Source organism: Musca vetustissima, unplaced genomic scaffold (genome assembly GCF_032173495.1).
Source record: "Musca vetustissima isolate MV318-11 ecotype Yass unplaced genomic scaffold, APGP_CSIRO_Mvet_v1 utg67525, whole genome shotgun sequence".
In the NCBI taxonomy this organism is placed as follows: Eukaryota; Metazoa; Arthropoda; class Insecta; order Diptera; family Muscidae; genus Musca; species Musca vetustissima.
The window spans coordinates 952-18,630 of NW_026882753.1; the positions used below are offsets into that span (position 1 = coordinate 952).

The window sequence follows — 17,679 nt, forward strand, 5'->3', positions numbered from 1 at the left end:
AGCTAAACGGTTTCAGATATAAACATGCATACATACATTTTCACATGTTGCATTGGTTTGCAATAGTTTTTATGCAAAAATTGTTTTTTATTAATCAAAGTTTTCTAGACTGCATGTAGTCTGTATGTATGGTTTTCAATGTAGAAAAAAATATATATGAAAATGATAAGGAAGCAATAGAACACAATATAAATTAGTAGTGGTTCGTTCTGGTGGATTTAGTTGTGTTTTTGTTTTTTCTTCCTCTCATTCAAATATAGTTGCACATTACATTCGTTACAATATAAAACTACAAGAGCTTTTTTATTTGCTGAAAAATAATTTAAAAAAAATGTCAATTCCATTGTCTATTGCAGATAAATTAGAAGCTGAAGCCATACACACAAATGAACAATTGCTGGAATTCAATGTGCGAAGTAAAGATGTCAATTGGCATGAATATGTAACGCCAAAGAAGCCAAGATCCTCACCCGTCTATCTGCAGAGGCAATTTAATTTAATTAGTAATTATCGTGAACCCATTGGTAATCATAATCGGCGTAAGGTGTTACTATGTCACGATATGATGGGCAATTATTTGGAAGACAGGTAAGCAATGGTAACTTAATTTGTATATATATTTTTTTAATTTCTTTTAACTTAATTTTTGTGTGTGTGTTTGTTTCTTATCTTGCAGACATTATCATTCGTCAAAAAAATATGATGACTATCGATTTTATCATTGGTCAGCTGTTGATTATTTTTGTTATTTTAGTCATAACTATATTACAATTCCACCATGTGGCTGGATAAATGCTGCCCATAAACATGGTGTCTCCGTATTGGGTAAGTATATTTAGTGAGAATGAATTTCAAAAGTTTTCAGTACAGCCATCTGCCGAAAAAATAATGAATTTCTTATTCCCCAACATAATTATAACTAATTATAACTAGCTAAATATGAATTAAATGATTAAGTTCGGGCGACCAGACTTTTCGTATTCTCCACCACTTACATAGGACACTTTTAATAGGAGGAACGCCTACATTTTCAAATTATATTCAATTCGATTGAAAAATTTGCCCAAAATACCGAATATGTCACGTTATATGGGACTTAGCCCGAAACTTATATCAATTTCGATTGTAGTTATGAGCGAAATTTTTGTACAATATTTGGAGGTAAAGATATGCCGTCTTACTGCATTTAGGTTACAGTTCAAGAAAATAAGCACAAAAAAGACTCGATAGCAGGAGGATACGCTATACAAAAATAATTCTGCTTCTATTTGACTGAATGTTCATGAACTTTAGAGATTCAAGCAAAAAATCATCACTCCATAACTTAAAAACGACTTGACCTATTGCGAATTTGTCCCTCTGGGTACATAGCATACTCGTCAAGGCCCCCTCAAAATTGTGGGATTTGGATTTCCCAAAAATAGATTGTCGACATATTTTCAGCGTTATATGTTAAACTTAATACCAATTTTTTTGTATTCTCATCGTTAAATAATTCATTTTGAATAACTTCGACATTGATTACTCATTTCTTTTTTCAAAGCACACAAAAACTGTAGTAATGTGGTTTATCAGTTTGGTTCGTTTCTGTCATCTCTATTTTTTTATAATTTTACAAATGTGTTGGACCGATCAGTCCAATTAAATTACAATTTATTTATGGATTTACATACAGTGCGAAAAATCCTTATTATATGTATGGATTTTATCGTTTTTTTAATTAACATTCGTCATTATTTCCATTTACGTATGCAATTGCAAATGAATCGACCACATCGCACGCACACACACTTTTTTACACACTGGATGTTTGTATATTTTTAGGAAAAATGTATTTAATCCTTTTCAATCAGAAAATATGTATCATCGATGTTAGGTGAAACTTTTGAAAGGGATGTCTAAATTGGATAATGAGTACGCAAAAGGCATTTAGCGGGAAGCTGGGAAACTTTGGTCAAATGCAGAGTAACGTCAATATACCTGACAACATGGTATATAGAGATTATTTGTGTTATGGATCTTGGCATAAGTGTTTTAATGTAGGGACCAAATAATTTTGCCATACATGGGGCAAGTTATATATCCATGAACTTATACCACACATATTTTTGTTTATTGGGTTATATTCTCTGAAATCATATCGACGACATATACACACATGTGTAAAAAGCTCAATTTGCAGCAATGTACGAGTATATTGCATTTCATTAAAATTTACATTATATAAAAAAAGGATTTCCCCCTTCTTACTCTCCCCCTTTACTCTTCTACAGGTACTTTCATTACTGAAGGTTCGGATGGTGCCAAACGTTTACACGATGTGCTGGCCTCAACCGAAATGATAGACAATATTGTGGACGCTATGGTGAAATTGTGTAAACATTACCATTTCGAAGGATGGCTCATCAATGTCGAGTGCAAAGTCGAACCAGATTCAATGGAAAATCTATAGTAAGTAAATTGTGTGGAAAATGTGAAAACGAGACTTCAAGTGGCTTTTATTTATTTACAAAAGCTTTTATTGTCCAAAATATATTACATATGAAATTTAATTTAATAGATTATATTATTACGGCAAGACTTTGTGGCATCAACTTTAAGCAATTGGACTTTAGTAGAAATTTAATTCCCGGCATTGGAAAAAGTTTCCTTTCTGCAACTGGTATTGATTATGATGATTTTGAATAACTTTAGCAACTTGTTTGTTGTTGTAGTAGTTCAGACTTGTGTGTTTTTTATGATTATCTGTTTCTGTTTATATCGTAAACTTTAAGAATAAGTTCATAATAAATATGGAGTGGCCTTGGCTGCGGACTGGCAGACATTCTGCGTCATGCCACCATTTATTACCTATAAAAAGTACCGACTTCATAGACGAGCTGAAAGGCAAGAGTTGCGTATATAAATAAGCTAACGAGAAGGAAATTTTTATAGTAGAGCTCGATAACAGGTGGGGAATTTGCGTATACGAGCTGGAAGGCAGGACTTTAAAAGCTGTCTGAATGGTAGGAAATCTATAGACTACCTGGAGGGTAGGAAACTTTTAAAGAGGAGCAGAAGGACAGGGAGTCTTTTTGACAAGCTAGAGGGACGATAATCATTATAGATAATATGAAGGCCAGACAGAGTATTTACAGACTATTGGAAAGACTGGGAGTATTTATAGACTAACCGAAGGGTACGGTATAAAGTCTTTATATACTTGGAGGGTAGAAAGGACCTTTTATTACACGAGGTCTTACAGCGGAAAGTAGATGCTAAATTACAATATCTCTGTTATTAATCGAGACACTACACGATTCGAAATATTTGTGTGAAAGTAACCTCCGACTTTTAAAAGTAAACTCCGACTACAAAAAAATCACGTTGAACATGGAGAGGCTTCTCGTTCGGCTTGAGTACTCTAATTCCCTAAATCAATGTGGATATGTAAGAAATAAATGTAATCTGACTGTAGGATTATCAATATCTGGTTGTGTGAATGCCTGTTTATACCCTACACAACTATGTTGTCAGGGTATTATAGCTTCGTGCAGCCCCAAAAGTTTGTAACACCCTGAAATATGGGTCCTAGACCCACCTTTAAGTATACCAATCGTCATATCCCGACTAGCTAAGCCGATCTAGACATGTGTGTCCGTCTGTCTGTCCATTATAATTTGTAAACACGATACAGGCCACAGTTATGGACCAATCTTCACGAAATGTTGTATGTATTATGGGTTCTGGCCAATGAAGACCCCTATTGTTTTTGGTAAAGATCAGTTAATATTTAGGTGATGAAATGGACCAAAAACTTTATTTTTGTCGATTTTTCTGGTCGCTCCAGAGGCCGCAATTGAGGAGAAGAGGGTCGGGCCACGGAACAAGCGTGCCTATTTTTATAAAGATTGGTCAATATTTAGCGGGTCAAATGGACCCTGACTTTGAAGGATATAGACCCGAGAAGTTGATATTATATCGAAGAGGAGTGGTTGACCTTTAAATCGATGCCAATTATATTGTCGTATGTACTCGGATGTGGGAGTTACAAGTGCTTGCATATTCAGACATTATTTGGAAAACCATTACTCCACTAGAGGACGGAAATATAGCGCTGATCGCTTTGAAATTTTCCATGAGTATCCAGGCATGGTCAAGGACAACGCCTATAATTTTCAATTATGGTCAGATAATAATTTTGGGATGAATTGGACCGAAAACTTAATTTGTTTATGTTTTTTCGAGTCGATTGAAAGCCAAACATCACAACACAACCCACGCTGAAGGGAATCAGGACAAGTTATTAGAAGGGGTGAACTGAATATTAGTAATATTTGTTGACCTCTAGTCGGTCAAGAGGGTGCAAATACCGCGAAATATTGCCCAAGCTCAGAATATAGAACCACACAAAGCTAGATTTTCGTGGAAGTTGTGTCGGGTATCATATGGTCGGCCCCGTCCGACTATACTGTTCCGCTCACTGGTTTCAGTATAGCAATTATGTGGGGTTTCAAATGTCTGGAATTACCAAATGACTTTAGGTCTTATTGTAACGTAGGGTTGACATGTTTTCTGGACTATCGGATGAAATAAGAACCATGTGAAATCTCGGGTTATTAGTTAAAGCCAGTTATAAGATCAACGTCAAAAACGATGAGTGGCAAATTTGATCTGCCTCTGTTGGTCTCTTTTGTATTTAACTAGGAGAGACTGATTCAACATAACGCCCCTATAATATAAACTCCCGGCATTATTTTTCACAATTTTTTTTTGTGTTTTTCTTGTTGTTGTAAAATCTCCAAAATATTTATGTCCCATAAAAATGCTGGCTATAAATTATATTTTCTAACAAGGATATGTGAATGTTAGCCAAACACCAATGACAAAAGCCCATGGCTTCAATAGCGGTTGTGCCAATAAAATTGACACTTTGTCCATGAAAAATTTTAATCGTTGACTCAATGGTGTTTTGTTTGTGTTGTTGTTATTATAGTTCTATACATAACCGTGCCAGAAACGACGGGAACCTATTTCAAAAGTTAACATCGCTACAGAATTAAAATTTCCTTCAGAATTTGTACTCCGCCCGTATCTCTTACTACACCTCTGATTTATATGTCTCTGTTTTGAAAATAACAAAAAAAAATGTGAACCAAAAAATGTCACGGCAATAATCCATTCCCCACCCCCACATCACCAAATCCATAAACAAATATTCGTACGGGTTTAGCTAGCTAGCTGCCAGTCAAAACGATTTAGCCAAACTATAAGTCATGTTATTACTTTGGTCGTTGTCATGGTTGATAGAATCCTTGTTGTTGTAATAGTTCAGTTTTGTTTTCGGTTCTTTTTGTTATAGTTTTGTGTGAAGGGCAAACTTTTGAGTTTATCCAAAATGCAAATGCTAGTACCAACTTCAAGAGTTTGTTTATTTTAAGTTATATGAATTTTGTTGTACCATTTGACGAATTTTTCCCCTACAAAAATGGAATTTTTTAAAGAAAAGTTGAAAATTAGCTTCCAAAAATTTATCATACTTTTATTGTTATATTTTTTTTAGGAATTTTTGAAGTCAAGTGTGACTCAATTTTAGATATTTTGAATGTCCACCTCATGTTGGCGGCTATTAAAAATTCGATTCGGTTAATTTATACGAAGTTCTTATTTGTTTTTCTTATCATAACTAAATGCTATGACTACAAACGAGTACCTTTTGAGAAAAAAATATCATCAATAATTTGCATTTCTCTTCCTTTTTCATTATTGTTTTTAAAAAAGAATAGCACTGATTCTCTTTTGTTTTTCTGCTATTCATTTTGGTTTATTGATTTAAAACGAAACCACAATCATCATTTGAGTATTATTTATTGAAGCAATTTGCAATTCTTATTTGAAGGGGTTTTTTGTTTATCATTCACCCAGCGAGCAACACTACAATAATCGTTGGAAGTTTTTTAGCTTCGAAACCACACAATTTGCCTTGATATCCATTAGATCATAAAGAAATGCACAACAAAACAGATATTGGAAAAACAAGATAGATAATACCGAGGAAACGTGGAAGAGATATGCATTGTCTGCATTTAAGGGGACCCCCCCATTCTCGGGATCAAAAAAATTTTCGAATCTACACTAATTCAAGAATGTCCCCACAAAATTTCAAGTAAAATTCTCAAGAACTCTTGAAGATATAGCCGATTTATTGTGTCAGCATCAAGTGACGGCTAAAGGGCTTCTCAAACATTTAACCCGTTTTTCTCTTTTGATAATAGCGGGCACGATAACTCAAAAACTATTAACCCAATCGATTCCAAATTTTTACACGTTTCTCTGTGAGTGTATAGCTATCGTATGAACTAGGATAAAGCCAATCGGTGAAGATCTTCCTTATTTTTATACCCTCCACCATAGTATGGAGGGTATATTAGTTTTGTTTTTCCGTTTGTAACGCATCGAAATAATCATTTCCGACCCTATAAAATTCTATGACGATCTAAGCATGTCCGTCTGTCTGTCTGTTGTAATCACTCTGGCGTCTAAACGAATTGATATAGATCGCCAAGATTTTGCATAGAGTCGTCTTTTTCTGCAGGCAGGTCAAGTTCGAAGATGGTATATATCGGTCCACGTTTAGGCATAGCTCCCATATAAGGGTACCCCCCAATTTTCGGTATTTTGAGGTTTTTGATCTCGTTTTTCAATAGAATTCGCTGAAATTTGGTAGTTTGAGTTCTTATTGGGTAGAAAATCTCCCCACCAAAAAATATAAATATAGGTTCATTTTTTCGGATAGCCCCCATATTAGGGGGTACTAATTTTCGGTATTTTGGGGATCTTGAGCGGGGTTTTCAACCGAATTCGCTGAAATTTGGTACATTGTGTTCTTATTTAGTGCCAAATATCTACGCAAAAAGTTATACACATTGGTCCACTTTTTCTGATAGCCCCCATATAAGGGTACCCCCAAATTTTCGGAATTTTAAAGTTCTTAAGTGCGTTTTTCAACCGAATTCACTGAAATTTGGTACTTTGAGTTCTTATTGGATAGCAAATCTCCCCACCAAAAATTATAAATATAGATTCATTTTTTCGGATAGCCCACATATAAGGGTACCCCCTAATTTTCGGTATTTTGGGGATATTGAGCGCGTTTTTCAACCGAATTCGCTGAAATTTGGTACATTGGGTTCTTATTTAGTGCCAAATATCTAAACTAAAAATTATAAACATTGGTCCACTTTTTCTGATAGCCCCCATATAAGGGTACCCCTCAATTTTCGGTATTTTGGGGTTATTGAGCGCGTTTTTCAACCGAATTTGCTGTAATTTGGTATTTTGTAGTCGTATATGGTAACAAATCTCCCTACCAAAAATTATTAATATTCACCCCATTTTAGGGGTAGTTCCCATAATATTCATTCATTCATTTATTTATATTCATGATATATACAATTCCTTATTTATATATAATCTACTAAAGGTAAAGAGTTTAAGGATCCAGTCCTTTTTCAACTTAAATATTAAACATAACAATTGATATTATATATGGCACAAAATATGATATTTAGAAAATTGGAGGCAAAAATTTAGCAAAAACTTATTTGAATTTTATTTTTTAATATTTTAATAAAACTTATAACTACTTACAACTAAATAAAAAGTTATTGTGATCCAAGATTCACGATATGATCGTATTCTGAAAATGAACATTTTAAATCGAATCGTTGAGTTAATTTCTCAATTCTGTTTGCTACATGTTCAACGTTTGCCAACCTATGCAGTCTATTAGTAGAGTAATATTTAGGTAAATTATGAATTAGCTTAAGTACTTTATTTTGAGCAACTTGGAGTTTTTTTATATGACAGTTGGCACTTTTAGACCAGACCGGTGCAGCATAGAAAAATACTGCCTGAAATATTACCTTAAATATTAACATTTTGTTCTCGATACTTAGAGACGAATTTCTGTTTATAAAGGGATATAAAGTTTTAATCAGTATATTGGACTTGTTTACTACATATGAAATATGATTATTAAAACTTAGTTTAGAATCTAGAACTACTCCCAAATATTTGACACCTTTTTCCCACTTGATTTCGGCATTGTCAATAATTATGTTGCTTTCCAGTTTTTGAGGGTTTTTGACCGGATTTTTTTTACCAAATTGGCTGAAATTTAGTAATTTGAGTTCTTATTGGGTAGCAAATCTCTCCACAAAAAATTATAAATATAGGTCCATTTTTTCAGGTAGCCTCTATATAAGGGAACCCGCAATTTTCGATATTTTGAGGTTCTTGAGCGCGTTTTTCAACCGAATTCGCTGAAATTTGGTATTTTGTAGTCGTATATGTTAACAAATCTCCCCACCAAAAATTATTAATATTCACCCGTTTTTAGGGGTAGTCCCCATATAACCCCCTTTTTATACCCTCCACCATAGTATGGAGGGTATATTAGTTTTGTTTTTCCGTTTGTAACGCATCGAAATAATCATTTCCGACCCTATAAACTATATATATTCTTGATCAGCGTAAAATTCTAAGACGATCTAAGCATGTCCGTCTGTCCGTCCGTCTGTCTGTTGTAATCACTCTAGCGTCTAAACGAATTGAGATAGAGCCCCAAAATTTTGCATAGAGTCGTCTTTTTTCTGCAGGCAGGTCAAGTTCGATGATGGGCTATATCGGTCCACGTTTAGGCATAGCTCCCATATAAGGGTACCTCCCATTTTTCGGTATTTTGAAGTTCTTAAGCGTGTTTTTCAACCGAATTCGCTGAAATTTGGTACATTGGGTTCTTATTGGGTACTAAATGTCCCTACTAAAAATTATATATATAGGTTCACTTTTTCTGGTAGCCCCCATATAAGGGTACCTCCCCATATCCAGTTTTTGGGGGGCCTCCCAATTTCCAGTTTTTGGGGGGTTTTTACCGGATTTTTTCACCTAATTGACTGTAATTTAGTAATTTGAGTTCTTATTGGGTAGCAAATCTCTTCACAAAAAATTATAAATATATGTCAATTTTTTCGGGTAGCCCCCATATAGGGGGTATATAGGGTACCCCCAATTTTCGATATTTTGAGGTTCTTGAGCGCGTTTTTCAACCGAATTCGCTGAAATTTGGTAATTTGTAGTCGTATATGGTAACAAATCTCCCCACCAAAAATTATTAATATTCACCGCTTTTTAGGGGTAGTCCCCATATAACCCCCTTTTTTATATTAAAATAGTTTACTGATTTGTTCCGTGTGTTACGGTTGGTTAGTCGTTACGGGGAATAGTCAATTTTTACCCTACAAAGACTATTTAGCCATCTGTTGTAAGCATTCCGCCTTCTAAAGATATTGTGATAAAAAAAACTCAAACATGATGATAATGAAATATATCGGCAGACATTTAGGCATATCCCCAATATCGTGATACCTCCTGAAGGAAATAATTGAGATAAACAATTAAAATATTTGGTTCAAAATTGGCATATACCGGTCATTAATTAGGCATAGCCCTCATATGATGATATCCCCAAATATTCACTATTTCCTACACTATGTAATCAATATTGGCCCCTCTTTAGGCATAGCCTCATATAACTTTGTAATCTAAATTACAGTAGTTTGAGGATTTCATACTCTACAATGCGTTATAAATATCAGTCCACTTTTTGGATCATACAGATTTTAGGAAAAATCCCCATTAAAAATTGCCGAAGTTTGTATTTAATGTACATAATGGTTTACATAAATCGGTATTATCGGTATGTGCCCACTTTTTAGTATGTTCCCTATATTTTCATTGCATGTATCTGTCAGTATAACTATGGTGGAGGGTATCCAAAGTTCGGCCCGGCCGAACTTAACGCTTTTCACTTGTTTATATTAAAATTTGTTAGCTAATTTGTTCCGTGTGTTGGGGTTATCCCCGTATTCCACCATAGAATGGGGAATAATCTGTAGACGAAATTTTCAGTTCATACCCTGCAGTATGGAATTCTAAAACGCTATAGTCGATTTAGCCATATGTTTTAATCACTTTTCTATTGGATGATATCGACATAAAAACTAGAACGTGAGGTTTGAGAATGAATTATATCGACCCGCATGTAGTCCAAGGTCCTATGTAAAACATCCTACATATTTAATATTTAGCGTGATGCAGGGTATTGGGATTTGAGACTATATTCTTAGCTTGGAACTTGAGCTATATCGGCCCTTAATTAGGCATAAACACATTGTTGACAATATTAGTCCCGCTTTAGTATGCCTCTTATAAATTTGGCCTCTAAATTGGGAATTTTCAGGATTTTATACACATGTTTCACTCTACTATGTCAACATTTTGGGGTTTTGAGATTTTAGGGAAAAATTCCCAAATTTGAATTTGAAATTGCTGAAATTTCTATTTTGGTTACAACAATCGGTAGAATTGTAGGTATATGTATGTTCCCTATATTTTAATTAAAAGAAATTTTTCAGTATTTCTATGGTGGAGGGTATCCAAAGTTCGGCCCGGCCGAACTTAACGCTTTTTCACTTGTTTAACAAATAAATATGTTATTGACATATGTTGTACGTTTTATGTTTTTTATGAGGTTCTACTGAAGTCTTTAATCTACTGTGGCTTGAACATTGTTATTATTGTAATCATTATTAAAAATTGAAGAGTCGAATCATCTCTATTCGACCCTCTCTTGCTTATAGACTTTTAATACTTATAATTTTGTGTCCCACTGTGTGTTCCCGAGAATGCAATACGTTGATAGTCCTTATTTGCATTGCATTTTGTTACAGCCCAAAGTGTTTTTTATTGAAAATGAATATGCTTGGCTCGCAAACAAACAAACAATGAATTGAAAACACTTTCATTTTACTGAAAGCAAAAAAACCCAATGTCCATTAAATTTGTTTACTAAGAAACAGAGAGAAAAACAAAAAACAAAATTGGAGACTTGTTTAGAAATTATTTTAACTAATTTGCAAATAAATATATTAGTGTTTCAATGTCAATACTACAAAAAATGTATTTATTTTGGAAACCAAATAAATAAAACTAAAACATACACATTTTAACAAATTTTAAAGCAACGAGAGAATGCTGGCTGATCTCCAATAGCTTTTAAAATTAGTTTCATGGACTGACAAAGAAATGACTACAACGAACACTCTTAAGGGTATCTCACATCACCCTGTAGCACACAATTTATCCTTCCAACCGATTTGGAAATGTCCTTGACAAATGACATTCCAATGAGTTGTTGCTGCTGTCCTTCATTTATGAATTCAATGTTAAATTTGTTTATTTTTATATTTGTTACTACTCGTATTTATTATATTTCTCTCATTTTCTCCTACTTCTTCTTCATTTTCAGTTACTTTCTCAATCGACTACGTGAATCCGTTGAACAACATGTCGAAGCGGGTGTTGTCTTTTGGTATGACAGTGTCATAGAAACTGGGCAGTTGTCATGGCAGAATGAGTTGAATGCCAAAAATGTGCGTTTCTTTAGGTCAACTCATGCCACTCTCATAAATTACAGTTGGACCGACAGTAGCCTTGAAAAGACACGCTCGCTGTGCGAACAGGAGCGGGCTCACAGCCAAAGTGTTTTCTTTGGCATTGATGTATTTGGCCGTAATCAAATTGCTAAATTTCAAAGTAAACGAACCTTGGCACGCATTGCCAAAAATCGTTTCTCGGTTGGCATTTTTGCCCCAGCCTGGACATATGAAACACTGCAACAGTTCGGCTATAATATAAAACAGGAGAATGGTGACGATGCTGTGAATGAAACATTTCTACTGAGAAATGAAAAATTCTGGTGGCTTTTATGGGATCATTTGGCAACGCATCCATATAATACGTTGTCATTTTATACCGACTTTTGTATGGGTTCGGGTAAACGTACCTATGTAAGTGGCTTGCCGAAGGCAGCGGTGGAAGGAGGAGAGGCAAGTGCCAGTAGTGGAGAGGAGGCTGCAGCCAATGAATCGGAAGGATTTTTCAATTTATCCCGCCAATCGTTACAACCATCTGTACCCTTGCATGATTTGGCAACCCGACACTATGATGATGCCTTCAACGGTGGCTCATGCCTTCGCATCAGCCAATGTGACAGCAGTTTTCGTTTGTTTGCCACAGATTTTAAACTTCCCGGTGGTGGTTTGGTATTTGCCTATGCCTACAAACTCAATCCGCAGGATGGTGAATTTGATTGTATTCTACGTTTTTGTACCAGCAATAATGCCCGTGATTGTTATTTATTTTTGGGCGACTATTATGATACGGTGAGCTTACAAAGAGGACGTTGTTATGTGTCGCCCTTCAAACCGAAATACAATGAGCTGTTGAGTGGCCCCCTGGAATGTCCTCAAATACCCAAAGATATGGCCTTCCCCGATTTCCAAGCCAATGGATGGCGTGTGCGTTATTATGTGGTTGGATTTGATGGCGGTATACAAGTCAAAGATATCGGTGTCCTCTATCGTAAAACTCCCGAAGCACGTGATACAGCCTATTTGGGTGCAGTCTATTTGAATGAATTCAATGTCAATCATCATGATTTTCCAGTTGATAGTAATATTGCTTTAATACAAGTTTATGGCGGGGATTTACTTAACTGACAAGATGAAATGATGGCCATTATAACACAGGACGACGATGATGATGAAGATATTTAGTCATAAATCAGATGGAACAAGGAGAGAAATTGGAGAAAGAAAAAAACTTTTATAACAGTTGTAGGAAAGCGAAGAGAGGATAATTAAAAGACAAGGGATTTTTTTTTTTTTTCGAAGTAACAAAATAAATATATTACAAAAGCAGATTTTAAAATGATGATCAAGTTCAGATATATAAAATATTTTGATATATTTATACTTCAACATATGATAGTGTAACAATTACAAAAGAAATAATATTTCCTTTGGGATTTGCCATGTTGTTATATTCTGAACTTGGTAAATTAAATTTGGTCCACTAAGTGAAATAACCCATATAATTGAAAATTGTTATAATACAAAGACATTTGCTCAAATTTACTGCCAAACAAATTAAAGCTTTAATAAAGACATTTTTTTACAAAATAGCTTTAACAAACAAACAATTTCAACATTTAAATTACACTAAAAATTGCCTATCTACACCACCATTCCCTCTTGCTGCATTTCTTTTACAATTCTATTATACTTTGCTATACAAATAGAAAACACTTTAATGAACAATTGCTTGTTATAGATTAAGAAACAAATGATTATATTAAAAAAATACACAAATTATATTTTTAATCAAGTGTTGTTATCCAATTGACAATACTATTCGCCATTAGCCAAATTATAAAAAAAGTATTTTATAGGTATTTTAAAATTTTTAAATATATAAATTTATAATTGTACCTATATTGTATATTAATTATAGTCATCTTTTTTACACAATGTCATTAATAAAGCTTATTTTTTAAATATAAAAAAAATAAGATATTTATTGCTTTATGCATGTTGTTAGGGTTATATAAGATTGCCTTGGCACTAAATCTGGTTACAGTTAAGGTGGAGGGTATGTATAAACGCAAATCTAAAATGCCGAAAAGTATACATCAACAATATTGCTAAGGAAAGAACAACGTGTGTCGGGTCAGCTTGTACTTAATAAAACTAAGAGTTAATAAAGATCTCTTAATCTGATTAGTTCTTCACAATTATTCTCAAGTGAGTATTGAAGACAACAAGGCGATTTATTGGGAATATTCAAAGAGTACAATGACAAGTATAAGAACAACAACACAATGTACACATAAAAGTTCATGGACAAATAATTCGAAAAGTGCTACTTCTCTGAAAATTGTCTTAATTGTAGACACATTTATCCTTCAGTTCTATGATGAAAATTAATTGTGAGTTAGCTTATGTAGTTCTGTGTAAATGCGTGTATGTGCATTGAATGCGAATGTGTCGATAATTTGTACACTACTACAAATGTAGACAGCTAATTACCGGTGTATATGTTCCGGTAAATTTAATTAATAAATATGTTTGTAATCACTGTTGTCAGGACGGTGGGTCATCGGCATGTGGTAGATACTTTAGCAAATGCAGTTATCTCAGACTGAAAACCTATAAGGAAATAACCAAAGTCGAACGATGCTGAATATATGATATCCTACATCAATTTGGGTATCTAAAAATTATTTTGCATCGTATAATAAGCCATTGTATATATGGCATAATTTTATAGTCGTCATAGAAATTTTATTTTGGAGATTTTTTTTCTAATTTATGCAAAAAGTAGTTAAATCTGCGCCAAATGTGTTTTTAATGAAAATATATAAACGATAATTAAGAACATATCTAATGAATGTAAATTGCCTTCATTTTACTCGCAATTAGAGGAAAAGCTATCCTACAAACACCATGAAGAAGAACTTATTAACCATGATTAATTGTGCCGCCTTGACTCTGTTATGGGATAGTAATTTTACGCTTTTAGTGCGACCTCCTTTTTGGTGACAAAAAAGCTTCTATGTCATTTTTAATGAAAGTGCTTCTTTAGTGGGATGGTGAGAGTGTTGAAATGTCATTTTGTAATTGTAGCAAGTGTAAAAGTTGCCAGCATTTTGAGTCCAGCGAAACTTTGAAAATAAATTATAATTTAACAGGTCATAAATTTAAGCATTTTGTGGGAATGCAGTGTGGAATATGAACAATATTTGTTTCATGATTATATTTGCATGTTTTAATTAAAAAATGCGATAAATTTTAATGAAATAGAAAATATGAATTTTTAGGATAGGAAAATAAAATAAAGAAATGACAAAAGTAGGACCGACGGGGCATGAGTTGTTCTATGAAACGGGGCATGAGTTGCTCTATGAAGTGAAGCAGTGATATAATGCCTTATACCACCTAGAAGCTCTTAAAATTTTCATTGTAACGTACGATAATACATATACCGATTCAAACCACATAAAAGAGGCCAAGGCATATGTTTATAACAGGCAAAAATAATCGAGATAGACCCATGGTTCCTTTTGAGAATATGCATAGAATCACTTTCTGAGTCGATTTATGCATGTCCGTCCGTCTGACCAGACGATCCATGTTAAATTGCAAACAAAGTACAGGTCGCATTTATGATCCGAATTGGATGAAATTTGGCACAGTTCATTTGTTTGGCCCAAGGACGAACCCTATTGAAATTGGGAAAAATCGGTTCAGATTTAGATATAGCTCCCATATATATTTTCGTCCGATTTAAGGTAAACGGTGCACCAAAGTCCCTAAATATCTTTGGATTTGCACAGCCTACTGAATTGAGCCTAGAATGATGTTTCGATTTGCTCGAAATTTGACACAGCCTATTGAATTAAGTGTAGAACGATGTGTTTTAAATTTCATGGAAATCAGTTCAGATTTAGATATAGCTCCCATATATATTTTCGTTCGATTTTAGGTAAATAGTGCCTCAAAGTCCTTTTATATCCTTCGATTTGCACGAAATTTGACACAGCCTACTGAATAAAGTCTAGAACGATATGTGTTAAATTTCGTGAAAATCGGTTCAGATTTCTACTTATTACTTTTACTGATCCATGGTTTTAGTGAAGCGTATGTCCTACGTTTTCCCATTGTATTAGCAAGAACTAATTTCCAAAACCGCTTCATTTTCCAGTTGTGGTACAGAAAACCATTTTTTTGTTCTTATTTTGTTAGAGTTTTCATTTGTCGCAAAAACAATGTGAAATCTTGAAACTTTCTTCGACACCGCCAAGTTATTGAAACTAGGTTTTATGGAAAAACTTCATCTTCTAACTCTTCGCCATAAGTGAAAGATTTTATCCATAAAAATTCTGTTCGAATTTTTAAAGATTTTTATACCCTTCACCACACTGTGGTACAGGGTATTATGTCTCTGTGCATATGTTTGTAACAGGCAAAAATAATCGAGATAGACCCATGGTTCCTTTTGAGAATATGCATAGAATCACTTTCTGAGTCGATTTAGGCATGTCTGTCTGTCCGTCCGTCCATGTATTTTTGTTAACAGGTCGCATTTATGATCCGATTTGGATGAAATTTGGCACAGGTCACTTAATTGGCCCAAGGACGAACCCTATTGAAATTGGAGAAAATCGGTCCACGTTTAGGTATAGCTCCCATATAAGGGTACGCCCCAATTTTCGGTATTTTGAGGTTATTTAGCGCGTTTTTCAACTGAATCTGCTGAAATTTGGTACTTTGAGGTCTTATTGGGTAGTAAATCTCCCAACTAAAAATTATAAATATAGGACTATTTTTTCGAATAGTCCCCATATAAGGGTACCCCCAATTTTCGGTATTTTGGGGGTTTTGATCGCATTTTTCGACCGAATTCACTGAAATTTGGTACTTTAAGTTCTTATTGGGTAGGAAATCTCCCTACTAAAAATTATAAATATAGGTTCATTTTTTCGGATAGTCCCCATATAAGGGTACCCCCAATTTTCGGTATTTTGGGGTTCTTGACCTCGTTTTATAACTGAATTCTCTGAAATTGTGTACATTGGGTTCTTATTGGGTACCAAATTACTCCACTAAAAATTATAAATATAGGCCCAGTTTTTCTGGTAGTCCCCATATAACGGTACCCCCAAATTTTTGGTATTTTGGGGGTTCTGATCGTATTTTTCGACCGAATTGACTGTAATTTAGTACATCGAGTTCTTATTAGGTAGCAAATCTCTCCACTATAAATTATAAATATAAACCCATTTTTTCGGGTAGCCCCCATATAAAGGTACCCCCCAATTTTCGGTATTTTGGGGTTCTTGAGCGCGTTTTTCAACCGAATTCTTTGTAATTTGGTTTTTTGTAGTCGTATATGGTAACAAACCTCACTCCCAAAAATTATTAATATTCGCCCCCTTTTAGGGGAAGTCCACATATAACCCCCTTTTTATACCCTTCACCACACTTTGGTACAGGGTATTGTGTCTTTGTGCATATGTTTGTAACAGGAAAAAAATCGAAATAGACCCATGGTTCCTTTTGAGAATATGCATAGAATCACTTTCTGAGTCGATTTATGCATGTCCGTCCATGTATTTTTGTTAACAAAGTAGAGGTCCCATTTATGATCCGATTGGGATGAAATTTGGCACAGGTCGTTTCGTCCGATTTAATGTAAATAGTGCACCAAACTACCAATAGTGGTCCGACTAAAGCAAAATTTTGCACAGAGTACTGAATTAGGTCCCGACTGATTTATGTGAAATTTTGTTGGAATCGGTTTAGATTTAGACATAGCTCCTATATATAGTTTCGTCCCATTTTATGTAAATGAAGCTCCATACTGCCAATATTTATCCAATTCAGACAAAATTTTGCACAGAGTACCGAATTAGGTCCCGACTGATGTATGCGAAATTTCTATATCTACAGGATATTGTAGATATTAACATGTCTTGCATGTACCCATAGTGGTGAAGGGTATCATATAGTCGGCCCCGTCCGACTTTTGAACTTTCCTTACTGGTTCTTCTTGGCTTCTGTCATTCATTTGTCTTTATAATAAACCATGGATTTCTCTGAAATAAAACAAAAGTTTGAAGAAAAAAAGAAGAAATAATGAAATGTAGAAAACAAACGTTCCGCTCAAAATTAAGGCTTATTGCAATGAACAATATTTGAGTAGAAGAGGGAGATTTTGGGGTTTCTTTTATTCCTT

The 17,679-nt window shown here is 34.3% G+C and overlaps 1 protein-coding gene across 1 annotated transcript; it reads left to right on the forward strand.

Annotated features, from left to right (window-relative positions):
• The first annotated feature begins 331 nt into the window (after positions 1-331).
• On the forward strand, positions 332-12,671 carry LOC133329426 (cytosolic endo-beta-N-acetylglucosaminidase-like). The gene is made up of 4 exons (XM_061537901.1): positions 332-588; positions 677-825; positions 2,274-2,451; positions 11,351-12,671. The coding sequence occupies exons 1-4, from the start codon at positions 332-334 to the stop codon at positions 12,600-12,602; spliced, it is 1,836 nt and encodes a 611-aa protein (XP_061393885.1). The 3' UTR covers positions 12,603-12,671.
• The last annotated feature ends 5,008 nt before the right edge of the window (positions 12,672-17,679 follow it).